A 12,500-nucleotide genomic window follows, 5' to 3' on the forward strand; every position below is an offset into this window, starting at 1 on the left:
GCATTGTAGTCTTTCCATTTCCCACCGATAAAACCACAACTTTGAAAAAGAGACATCCTTCGAACCAACCGCAGTGTCATGCACGATGCTGCTGCCTTCATTTTGCAGAAAAAATGTTGTAAAATCTAAAATTATTATGATCGAGTTTTAATCAGCCATTTTGAAAATGTCCCACTAACCTTATCGGTCGTTAAGAGGGACCTCGTTGCTATGGTGAGAGTAGCTGTTGCAAAATGGCGGACTGGAAAACTTGATTACAAGATGACTTCTCTGAAGAACTGCGATCCAAGGTTGAGAAGATACCTACTTGTGCACCGTCTTCCAGATGTCTTTGAGGCAAGAGAAACAAATCTTACAAAATATTTCCTTAGACTTAAAAGAAATCATTGAGTGCTGGAAAGTTCAGTTGATTGCCTTTATGACTATTTCGAAGTCGATAATAGAAAGTGTCTAGATACCCTGAAGCCGGGAAGTGCTTTCAAAAAACTAGCGATCAATACTTAAGCCTTAAGTCTAAAGAACTGTAAGAAAAGTATCAAGTGGGGTAAACTTTATTTCATTTTATTTTTACGTATATATCAACGACACTATTTCAGAGCCTTGTGATTTTATTCTGTCAATATTTATTGATTTTAAAGTTTTCAACCAGTTTCGTATGACAAATAACAAAACAATGGTGTGATGTAAAAATGGTGGTGGATAAGCAAAAGGAGGTTATTAGGGATCTATTGCTCTCATGTTCTACATGGCAACAATGGCTTAACATTAAAAAAAAAACCTCCTATTTTGTTTTTGAAATTGCCTTTAATGCTCCCTATGGTGAATGGAACGGGGATTTTTAAATAACTCATGTTCATGTTTTTGTTTCTATTATATGTGGGTAACTGGTCTTCTTATAAAAATGCACTCAACAGAATATTGTGTTTCTGATCAGTCAGAGTCAAAATGCATAAATAGGTTATAGAGTATAATATGGAAGTTGCAAATTGCTAACAAAGTAATTTTGTGGAGTATAATAATAATTGTTATAAATAAAAAATCACATAAACTTGCTCGTCAATTTTGTGAACTCACTCTTGATACTTGCACTTGCCTATGACTCATTTAATTTTGCGAACTTTGAAAACATAACTCATGTCCATAAATTACACAATACACTTGCATTCACTTGATTTCCTATCCTTATCATCTCCAGATGGAAATCAGTGTGGGATTCAAGGCCTGATTGCTCCAAGAATCCAGGAGCAATTTCAGAACCCGGAGTACCAAACCATGCAACATTTTTGCTGACCATTATATGGTATTTTATTCCCTAGGCCATTGTCAGTGCATTAGCCATCAATTGTCCAGATGATCCACAGGCATTTATTCTTGATAAATTAAAATGCATTATTACTCACGAAGATGTCTTAGATGACTTAAGGTGGTAAGTATGAAGTTTAGAACTTTGATAATATATTGGAGTGGTGATTTACTCACTTGCCTGTCTTCTTTGATTACAAGTCCTGCAGTTACTAGACTTGTGTTTGTGGTGGTCCTTTTACTTGCTGTCAAATGATCACCTTTAAGAGCACTTTTCAATAATTGTTTTTAAAAGTACTAAGTTTGTCAGCAAACAATTCTTTAAAATTTCATTATTTTTTAAAATTAATTAATATTGATTTTTTTAAACTCAGGGACTCTTTTATTGATGAAAAACTGCGTCCAAAGCACAGGGTGGTCAAGGCTTCAGTACTGGACTTTCTGTGGTCTTATGAAGATGAAAATTCGCAGGTAGAACACATTTTGATGTTTTTGGTTTTTTTTTTAGATAGATCTTGGATTTATAAAAATTTGTAGTTAGCAGCAAGCAGGGGCAGGTTGCTTGATCGAAGCCTGGTCAGCGCTAACTGTTGGTTAAGAGGTCAATCAAAACCTATAGGTTTCCTGTTTCGAGCAACCTGGGCCAGGCTGTCAGATTTTTGTGTTTCAGTGTGAGCAACCTGAGCAATAAAGCCATGAGTGCTACTTGAATGGCCATCCTATGTGTTGGACTCACTGCTCTGTTGCTAATATGAGCCTTGCTTCTACTGACTAGAAAGTCAACAGCATTTCCCGTCTATAAAGTGTCCCAGTGTTAGCCCTGCTATTTGGGAGTATAAATTCCAAGTTCCAAGTTCCAAGGGAATGGGGTTAAACAATGTGTCATGTTGACCATTAATTTTGTAGTAAGAAGTAACGTGGCAAAGTAATATTGTGTCTAACTAAATTTGAGAAGTATTCTCAACTTTTGGTTAGGATACTTATTCTATCACAGCTGTGAATCCTCTTTTCTGGCTTAGTTAGACACAACCATTGCCATGTACAGCGCTTCTTTCTACAAAATTAGTGGTCAACATGTCACACTGTTCCGCGTGGTTCCTGTCATTTTTGCTGCAAGCTAAGAAAACATAAAAAGTTTTCAAAGCTAGCTTGTATGTTGAAAGAAACCCAAAATTAGTAGTGGGTAGAATGGGTGGCCAATTCCCACCTGTTACAAAATGGACTTAAAATGTGGAATAGAGGATAAATCAACATCTTGTCTCCACAGGTTTTGTTCCAAATTATAGACCCATTGCTTGTAATCTTGCTCATCTTATGGCGTGCTGCTTTTCTCGTGTTGTTTTCAGCCAACCCCTGAAATGTACCAAACAGCCTATAACCTATACAATGGAAAGCTCAAGACATCTTGTTTCAGGTACAGATTTTGTTAATGGTTATGAACTACTAAGGAAATAAGAAGAATGGTTATGGAAGGAGGTAAAAAGTTACGCAAGTAAAGCACATTGAACAGGAAACTGGGAAAAGGAGGGGTTGGTTAATGCCCAATTCTCTAAAAAGGAGGAAATGGTTCTCATGCTAGTGGTAGCATGGTGGTACTGGCCCAAAGTCTTTCTTGTTAAAAATTTAAATAATTTTCAAAAAATCCTATCTTGTAAGAGCAAACTGTTAGGCCTGATTTACAATGTACAAGGGTCTCTGCAAGTGCAGTTAAAGGTCTGAACCAAGGAATACCCCAACCCACCCTAGCTAGTAGTCAGACAGAGTGCCGGACTTACTGTTACATAAGATGCAACTTCCCAATCTCAAGTCTAGTATCCCAACCTCTGGGTCATTGGTGCATGCTTAAAATGACTTCTCTAACACGACTTTTTCTTTCTCATTTTCTTGTTAATGTGAAGTGCCTGGATGCGTTATCACAAGCATGTGAAAAGAAAGAAAATGCTGCTGGCTAAGAAGATGGAAAATGCTCGTCTGTGGCACAAGCGCAGACTACAAAAGATACATCTTCAATGGTGGATTGTATCCTTGTAGATACTGGGTGTTGCTGAATATTTTTCATTTTTAAGATAATTAATCGTCCATCTAGAGGAAAGATGGATGAAGTCAATAGCGGGGCTTGCGCAGCGGTGAGAGCACTTGCCTTCCACCGATTCTGGATTCAACACCATATGTGGGTTGATTTTGTTGCTTCTCTACTCTGCTCTGAGAGGTTTTTTCCCGGGCACTCGGGTTTTCCCCTTTCCTCAAATACCAACATTTGATTTGATTTGTTCTGATTTCAGTTAATTTGTAGTCTCCCCAATTAGTAGAGCACTCATGCTTGGCTAAATAACCTTGAACTTAAATAAAGTGATTATTATTACACAGCAGACCAAAATGGTCAAAATCAATACCCTATTTCAGACCGAAACAGCTAAAAAACCATACCCTTTGGGGCTGCACATACCTATGTAGCCCATATAAGGGTGTATCTCCCCCCCCCCCCCCCCCGGGTAAAATTGTCTGGCGTTAGACAGAGTAAAATCTAGTAAGTCCCACTCCTGAAAAACTGAAAAACTTTATTCAAGCACGTGACATTGATGAGCCCAAAAAAGGACTCGTTACAAAAATGTACGTTTATCTACAATGGTATATAAATTAATAAAATACTAAAATAAGAATCTATTATAATAAAATTACCTATCCATACTATAAATTTCAAAATAGCATCTACTTAGAGCAGGAATTACAACAACACTTATCCTGGCTAGTAGTCAATGGGTCAATTCGCAATCAACCAGCTCCCATGTGGTTTGATAGCTTAGTTGGTAAAGCGTTGCAGTGCAATCACATGGCCATGGGTTCAAATTCCAAGTTGCATATCTATTTTTCAATGATCTTTTTTGCTATCATTTCAGGTCCATTCTGCTGTTTAAAAAACGAGCAGCAGTGTTTTATCGGGTTTAAAACCAATAAAACACATGCTGCGAGTGTTTTGAATGGTTTCAAAAACGTTTCGCAAAAAGTGTGTCCTTCAGAGGTCCAAACGAAGGTTCAAAGTGTGAGGAGAAGATATTAGCATACACGAAAAACAAGCTGAACCTCATCACTATTCTTTATAGAAATAATTCTAATGAGGAGTGTTTTATCGAGTTAAAGCTCATGCATGGGTAATTGTGAACAAGAGCTCCCCAAAAAACGGCCGACAGGTTTTTTGGGGAGCTCTTCACAATTACCCATGCATGTGGCGTTTTATCAATGTTCTGATAAATTCTTAGGCTTGTGAATTATAAATGAGTTTTTGAAGTTGCTTATCCTACTGAAATGATCTTTCTGCCAATCATCTCATGTCCCTTTTACTGTTCAAATATTAGAAATGTCATATATTTTAGAATCAAAGGCCAAACTGGAACAGTGTCATAGATATCTTGCATGAATGCCATAGCAATCACGAGGCCACTGTTGTCATTGTTTTATTCTTAACTCAACTGATGTAATTTCCTCTAGGAATGGGTAGAAGAGAGAAAGGAGAGGTCAAATGGTTAGTTCCTCAGTAGCTACTTTGGTAAAAGTGAAGAACAGTTCCCAAAAGATACTGTTGGCCATCTGTCGGCCGCCTGCCTCCGTCTGTTGGCCAACAGTCGGCCTACTGTCGGCCGACAATTTTTGTAATTTTTGCAGACTGAAGTGTCGGCCGACCGTCGGTAGTTGGTTTCGCAATGCATTATGGGGTGATGAAATGTAATTTAGGAAATAGGTACAGTCTGGAGATGGATGTCTATTTGCTCTTGTTAGCTTTTAGTGCTTTGGGTTAATTTTTGGCTTCATTAACACTGTCGGCCAGCTGTCGGTAATGTGTTGGTATCTTGTAGGCGGACAGTTGGCCGACAGGTTACCGACAGCCGAACATGGGAGCTCTTGTTGTAGAGCATCCAAACTAGTCATCGGAAGGTTGTAGGTTCGACTCCTGTTCGGGAGCACTCAGATTTTTCCGAGTATCCCCGAGTCACTGACTGTGACAGTCAACTGACAATCAAATGAAAACATAAGCAGGAAAATAAACCAATCACAATAGTCAAATATATTCAGTCTGAAAGAATAACTTAGACAGTAGTGTTTTTTACTTCATTTTAGTGATTTCAGCCAGAATCCACAGAGTCTTGGCCATCTCTTTGTTGCGAGTTGTGTTTCATGCATGGCACAGTGTCGCCGTTGATGCAAGAAAAACTAAAGAATATTTTGAGGTAAGAAAATCGGGCTTGGTGAGGCAGCGATGACAGATGAGGTCGCATAATCCAAACTGGATGGTATGCCACTCCTCTGTGGGCGATGCCGGGCGGGTTGAAATCTTGGATGGACTGACACGTTGGGATCTTTAATGTACACTAAGAGATAGTACTGTTATTGAGAAACGTCACCTGCAAATGTTTAAAGTCTCCTGTCTCGGATAAGGACTAATAAGCGGCATGACCCATTTTACAACAATTCAGAGTTTCTAAACCGCTTGGGGCGCTATAAACCCCACACGTACACTTTTCACTAATACTGGAGGGCAAGAAGTTCTTAGCCCTGGTAGATAACGTTCAAGGGGAGCGTGTGAGATTGCCGCAAAAGCGAAAGGCGATACTGCGAGAGGAGCAACACCCGCCCCATTCATTCTTCCTTGCACAATTGGTCTGGGGGTGAAACCTTCTCCTCTACTTTTTTCCAGATTTTTCAAGATGGGGGTGCCTGGGATATGAGGCAAAATGAGCGATTCTGAAATTCGGTATTTTTTTGGATATAAACTTTCTTGTCGAAAACGTTTCAAACAAATAATTTGATTGTAAACATTATTTCCATTCGCTTTTTTAGAGTTGAGGTTTTCTCCGGCTTAGCTTTCAGATCCAAGCAACTCTTGAGATACTTATCAGATCTTAATTGCAAGCTATTAACTGAAGGCTTAATGTTGTTGTGTTTCTTTTTCGACAGAGGATCGAAAGAGGAGAAATTATTGACTCTGGCTTCGAAGGATTCATCCGCGTGAGAACAGATGGAAAAGATGAAATTTCTTCTCTTCCAAGAAATGTTGCATTAAGGGTGTGTCCTTGTTGAGAATAATATGGAAGATATCTCTTTACAGCATTATTGTTGTTGGTCAAACGTACAAACTACTGGAACAAAAGAACCGTTTGTTTTGGTGCACGGCTTGTCCAAAAGGAGAACACGGGTTCCTGTTTTTTTTTTTCATCGAAGTTTAGTCTTGGACGGGGCAATTAAAGAGATTTAGAGTTGCGTTTACATCAAAACCGCAGGTTGCTGCTTGAAGTAATAGCATGAAAATTGTTGTATTCTAACTTGTCTTTCTATTTGGAGACACGATACCTGTAGCAAACGACAGGAAAGAAGTGAGCTAAAATGAAACAGTTTCTTTGATTTTTGACAAAACGCAAATTTCAACCTGGCGTTGGCCGTTTGCCGTCGACGCCATGTTAAATCTATCAGCGACCTTCAGATTGGAGAACGAGAACGACTGTGAATACGAGTTTTCTGTAATGGGCACGCGCATTACGTTCAAAGAACGAAATTTTTCGAAATGTGCGTGCTCAGAACTGAGAACTCGCACTCGTCTTCGTACTCCGATCTGAAGGTCGCTGTTAAAAAAATCTGGATGGGTGACCGTCTGGGAATACACCGTGCTGTACGCAATAAGGACTCAGGCTGGAGTAGTGTCAACGTCCGCGCCTCCCACGTCTACGATCGCATGTGGGCTGAGTTTGAGTAGATATCAACCGGACTCGAGGGTTGTTCTCTGGGTACGCCGATTTTCCTCCCTTAGAAAAAATATACTCCCATCTAATTACATCATGCAGGGCCGTGGAACTGTGCTGTTTAGGACCTTTCTGAAAACCAACTATGTGATTGAAAGCTTCCTAATAGAGCGGTTTTCAATTGAGCGTCGAAAGTAATTAGCGAATAGCTCAGTGGTTTTGCCGCATAAACGAGGCTAAGGGTTGGCTAAGGGGTCATTCGGTATGCCTTAAGCCTCTTGTGCATGTAGTTTTAAACAAAAGAAAATGTGCCTGCTGGCTCAACTCCAATATAGTCTATTGCTTTGGTTTTGCATTACTTCACTCAGTGATTGTTTCAAAGTTCTCTCGCCACTTTTTCAACCAATCAGAAGTAAAATCAAAACCCCGCGCTTTTTGTCGGCTACGTGTAATTACTTCGAGTTTTGATTGGTTTACTGGATTGCCTCCGTCCTTTTTGATTGGCCAAAGTAATTACTTTGGTTTTGGTTTTACGACACTCGATTGAAACTCGCTCTTAAAGACAAAGGATTATTATGTTATCGGGAACCCGAATTGAAGGCTCTTGGTCTCACAGTAATAACAGCAGTGACATTAATGTTATCTCGTTGTTGTGACCTCAACATCTACGACGGCAAGGTCAAACAAAACGGCATTTAACAGAGAGTTTAAGCAAAGACGACGACTACGGAAACTAACGAAAATGCCAACCGAAGGGCTCACGAACGGCTACTGAAACAGTCCTACTCCGAATTTCAGTGGAAAAGCATACAAACTAGAAATGGCAGGATCAATACTGCGATTCCTTTTTAGAAGCACATGGATTGTTTTCCGTGTTTGCCCAGTATTACTAACTGACATTCCCTTTATTTTTCCTCTTTTTTGGCAGATTTTCAGTTACGTAAATGTAGGTGACTTAGGACGTTGTGCTCGTGTGTGTCGTAACTGGAAAGTGCTAATTCAAGCAAACACACTTTGGAGTAAGGTAAGCTCATGAGAGGGCGTATCCGTTGAATATCAATATTTCGCAAAGGCCTCGGTTTCGCTTGGTGATTGGCTTAAATGTTTCGCGCCACGTTCTATGATTGGCTCGCACCCGTTTTCCCGCCCTTTTATGTCTGCTTTGCGTTTTGATTGGTTCCTTTTATTGTCGAGACGCGTGTCACTGGAGGACTTGCATCAATGCGCACCGAGAGATTCAGATGAATGAGAATAAGAAAAAAATCATTGTGGGACCCAGCAAACACACTTTATTAGCTCTTGGGTAGCCTGTTTGCTTCCAAACATCGAGGGAGAAATCGTCTCCATTTGCCCCTGTCAATTGCTATCATTTTTGGCGATTTCCATAATCATTTCTTAAAGAGAGCAAGTGCCATTTGTTGGAAACAATTTTGCTTTTCGAATATAAGCAATAAATTTGACTGAATGTGTTTTTTCTCAGGTTGACTTTTCCAAGGTAAAACACAGGTGCGTTATTTTGATTTCTCTCAAAAAATACATTTCAGTTTACGGTAAATAAGACTCGAACACAAAATGTACCACAATACTGCAAAGAGTGCCGTGGTTTGTCAGTTCAGTGACCCATTCTCTAATTACGTCCAGTGTAGTCTACCCCTAAATTCCAGTACCAAGAGCTGGACTCTCCAATATAATGTGATTTCAGCAGGTTTTTAAAATCAAGGGGTTGATAAGAGCTGCCAAAAGCCGCCCGAAAAGAACAAAATGTTGAAGATGGAAACGCAAACGATACCCTCGACCGCAGAACTCTTCTCTTTTGTGCGTGTCGGATTATGCGCAGGTATTCGTTTAGAGTGTCTGGTGACAAGATTGCGCAAGTGCAAGGAAAGGCAAACCAAGGTGAGCATGTGCAATTATGCGTGCGCACTCCCGTTGCTTGGGTAACTTGCTTCAACTGTTTCTCTAGTTTGAAAGCCTGTACGAAGGCGTCCGTGTTTGCCGCTCTGGTGGGAACACGCATTAAGTGTTTGATTAAAACTATGATGAAATGAGAGACTATTTACTTTTGTCTGTTTCGTCCTCTTTGTTTCAGTGCAACAAATAAAGTAGCGTCCAGTTTGATTCACAAATGTCGTCCGTTTTTGGGCCATCTTAATCTGAGAGGATGTTACAATTTGTCAAGTAACTCGCTAAAACTCGCAGGTAACATTCTTCACAACGATCTCCCGCTCTGCAGTGAGAGTCTTAATGTATCGGAGTTTTGGAATGTTAGTGGATCTGGCATAAGCACCTTCAATTCTGAATCAACACAATTGTGTTTACTTAATTATACTGTTGCGGGAGTGGCACATCTTTCAAAACACTTTCAAATGGAGAGTAGAAATGAACGGATTGCACTGGTCAGATCTTGAATTTCCTCGTGTCACCGACCAAAAAAAGCAAGTTTTCGTCCTTGATGCATGTTGAATGCTAAAACAGACAAATTTTAGCCTCGTATTTCATGAAACGGGAAACGCGTTGGCTGATGCCTATCATAAAAACATGAACATTCTCCTATTCTAACTTGTTTTGCTCTTTTTGACAAGTTGCTTGATTTTTGGAAGAACGTAAGTTTCTGCCTGACGTTTGCCGTTTTCCCACCCTGCCAGCAGATCCTTTCTTAACTCGACGAGAAAGAAAGGACTCTGAAATCGTGTTAAGTCTTTATTGAGTATGCGTAAGCCGTTGCTTGGATACAGTTTCTAACCCAGACGAAGTCTCGATTGCACTCCTAGACTCCTTATTGAGTTCGTCCGGAAGACTCGATTTTGACACCGCCTTGTCAAAGATATGATGCGCGCGTTGCCCAAACCGGTCTGACCGGAGTGACTAGCCCAGAAACTTAGGCCGAGGCGACCTAAAAGACTTAAAACGATTTCTGCAGACCCTCTCGACCCTCTCTTGCTCGCCCTCTGGTGCCTTTTAGAGAGGCTCTGCTCACAGGGTGCCGTTTGCCGTAAACGCGATGCTAAATTTCTTTATTTTTTTGGAAAAGCGTCCTGCAATACAGGGCGCAGTGACCGCGCTATCCTTTTCGCGCGAGACTTTTCTTGCAGTGCGCAAGTGTGGATTGGAAGGGGCTGGGGGGGGGGGGGGGGGGGCAGGGATGGCGCACAATCTCGACCCCAGAGCTCTTCTCTTGACTGAGGGAGAGAAGAGCTCTGGATAACCCTGAAACAAAGTGTCTTCTCACTGGCTTTGGTGAAGAACAATCAAAAGCGTCTCTAACTGGTGCACTCACGTTAGCACGAGAGGTGAGCAGGCGCCGTAAGCTTCAAATAGTCAATTTTTGGCTATAAGGACCCTACGGCGCATGTCGTCCTACATAGAGTTTCCCAGAGCGTTGGGTCGATCCGAGGCTCTGGTGACGAGAATGGGATGGCACAGTGGTGAGAGCACTCACCTCCCACCAATGTGGCCCGGGTTCGTTTCCCAGAATTAGCGTCGCTTCTGCGTTGAGTTCGTTGGTTCTCTACTCAGCTTCGAGAGGTATTTCTCCGGCCACTCCGGTTTTCCCCTCTCCTCTAAGAAGCAACCTACGATTTTCACATTCACGTTTAAACGAGGCGGGTGTCTCCTAGGTGAAACGTGGTTAAATAAAGTATTTTTTTTCTCCTTCTAATTTGTGATTACGCGAAGTGCCTTCGAGAGATGCTGTCTTGTAACTAAGCTTCTCTTCTTTTTTTCGTTTAGCACAATGTAGAAATCTGCAAGACTTGAATTTGTCGGAATGTGCTGGAGTCACTGTAAGTACTCATTTGTTTGAACTTCAGCGGCAAGCTCGCAGAGAGGAACAGCAGCGTTCCTAAAGAACACAACCAGTATTTGTACTCATCGGTATTCAAAGATTGAGTCTTGTATGGTCGTTTAAGACAGAAATGAACGAATTTATATCGTCAACCAGAAGGAGGTCACCAGATCGAAGAAAATCCAATAGTCCTTTTCGTTAATGGTAACAATTACTGTTAATAGTGAATCCTGGGTAATTCCAGCCTTGAGAGGCGGTTCATTTGAAATTACAAGTTTGTCCGCTTACTCTCACTAAGGACTGGAACGTCCCAGCATTCACTGGGAACGTAATATTTACGAAGTCAGAGTGGAATTTGAACCTAGGGCATGCGCATTCATATCCATTGGACAGCGGTCCTTCTTCTGGATAACAATATTTGGGTACTACGCGCTTGTAAATGTCTTATAATATAATTTAAATACGTTATAATAAGGGATGCATAAAGTACTTACCGGATAACAATAACATGACTCCTCTTTTGCTCCAGGATGAAGTGATAAAGAGTATTTCAATTGGCTGCAGTGCTTTGTTGTACCTCAACTTAGCGAACTCTCCAATCTCTGATGCGTCTCTTAGATATCTTGGCAGGTGAGTCAACTTAGTTTATTAGCAGGAAAATTAATAAATAAGTTGGTCAATTAGCCGTCATTAAAATTAGCGGTACCATTGTTAAGTGTGGTCGTCATTAGCGATGCAAGCGTAATCACAAGTGACATTCTGCGGAAGCTCAGTAATGTCTCGATCAGAAGTATCTTTTGATAGGACAAAGGACACGAGTTAACGATAAATAAATGCGTCTGCGCATGTTGCTTGTGTTTAAGCATGCGTCGCCAGTGAAAACCAGGCTACAGAAAAAACTGTTGTTATAAAATGCTTCAATTTATAAAATAATAGACGCTTTGGTCGAGTAACTAAGAAGTGAAGTGGTGAATGAAGTGCGCTGCTTATCGAGTATCCCGGGTTTAAGGAAGCATTTTTTTTATCTGCTAAAATATGCAACAATGAAAATCTTCCAGTGAAGCTATGATGTTCGTACCCTTGTCTCCAGAGGCCCGTTGAAAAAAAAAGTATTTCTGAAAAACCAAAATAGAAGGCGAGAGACGAGTCTCTGGTTGCAAGAGCCGAGACATTCATTTTCAATCATCAAATTGCGGACAGAGTTTGTTCTAGTTCGTTGATTGGTTCTTCCAAACGAAATAACTGTGATCGGCTCAGGAGAAGCGTGGTTTCTCAGCCGTCAAATGCAGCACGGAAATGAGGTTCAGTATTCGCGCTACCAAAGGTTATTTTTGACCTCTTGGCGCTTCGCGTCTATTTGCCGTATATTTTACTCCTCCAAACGGAAAAAGTGACCTCTGGCACCCAGGGTATGATCCTCGCAGTTACGAACGCAACTTGAGCAATTACGTAGAGAACCTTGAAAAATTTAGGACTTCAACGGGAGTTTGAACCCGTGACCTCGTGACGCCGGTGCGACGCTCTAACCAACCGAGCTATGATAATGAAGCCGCTGATGTTGGGAGCTGGTCATTTGTGGGTTCCAATGTTCTCGTGATGAATGAATCAAGGAACGAAATGATGTATGAAATGAACCATATATTGAACTACTGATATGAAATCAAGTGAAGCTCTTATCCTCGCAT

General features: G+C 40.9%; 2 protein-coding genes across 3 annotated transcripts in view; one reads left to right on the forward strand and one right to left on the reverse strand.

Annotated features, from left to right (window-relative positions):
- The window catches only part of LOC138056602 (succinate-semialdehyde dehydrogenase, mitochondrial-like), a 10,143-nt gene extending 9,961 nt beyond the window's left edge, over window positions 1-182 (reverse strand). Inside the window, exon 1 of one of the 2 annotated variants that reach the window (XM_068902439.1) lies at window positions 1-182. This exon is cut by the window's left edge and continues 133 nt beyond it. In XM_068902439.1, coding sequence (XP_068758540.1) covers window positions 1-101 — 101 coding nt within the window. In that variant the 5' untranslated portion in view covers window positions 102-182. The other variant, XM_068902440.1, reaches the window with a different exon arrangement.
- Window positions 183-213: 31 nt separating this feature from the next.
- Window positions 214-12,500, forward strand: part of LOC138056544 (F-box and leucine-rich repeat protein 13-like) — a 21,584-nt gene continuing 9,297 nt past the window's right edge. Inside the window, exons 1-13 of the mRNA XM_068902358.1 lie at window positions 214-336; window positions 1,317-1,426; window positions 1,677-1,773; window positions 2,649-2,716; window positions 3,201-3,321; window positions 4,789-4,822; window positions 5,416-5,525; window positions 6,253-6,360; window positions 7,960-8,055; window positions 8,512-8,537; window positions 9,121-9,230; window positions 10,761-10,813; window positions 11,345-11,445. Coding sequence (XP_068758459.1) covers window positions 262-336; window positions 1,317-1,426; window positions 1,677-1,773; window positions 2,649-2,716; window positions 3,201-3,321; window positions 4,789-4,822; window positions 5,416-5,525; window positions 6,253-6,360; window positions 7,960-8,055; window positions 8,512-8,537; window positions 9,121-9,230; window positions 10,761-10,813; window positions 11,345-11,445 — 1,109 coding nt within the window. The 5' untranslated portion in view covers window positions 214-261. The remainder of the gene's footprint in view (window positions 337-1,316; window positions 1,427-1,676; window positions 1,774-2,648; window positions 2,717-3,200; window positions 3,322-4,788; window positions 4,823-5,415; window positions 5,526-6,252; window positions 6,361-7,959; window positions 8,056-8,511; window positions 8,538-9,120; window positions 9,231-10,760; window positions 10,814-11,344; window positions 11,446-12,500) is intronic.

The sequence above is a fragment of the Montipora capricornis genome, chromosome 7 (genome assembly GCF_036669925.1).
Source record: "Montipora capricornis isolate CH-2021 chromosome 7, ASM3666992v2, whole genome shotgun sequence".
Classification (NCBI taxonomy): Eukaryota; Metazoa; Cnidaria; class Anthozoa; order Scleractinia; family Acroporidae; genus Montipora; species Montipora capricornis.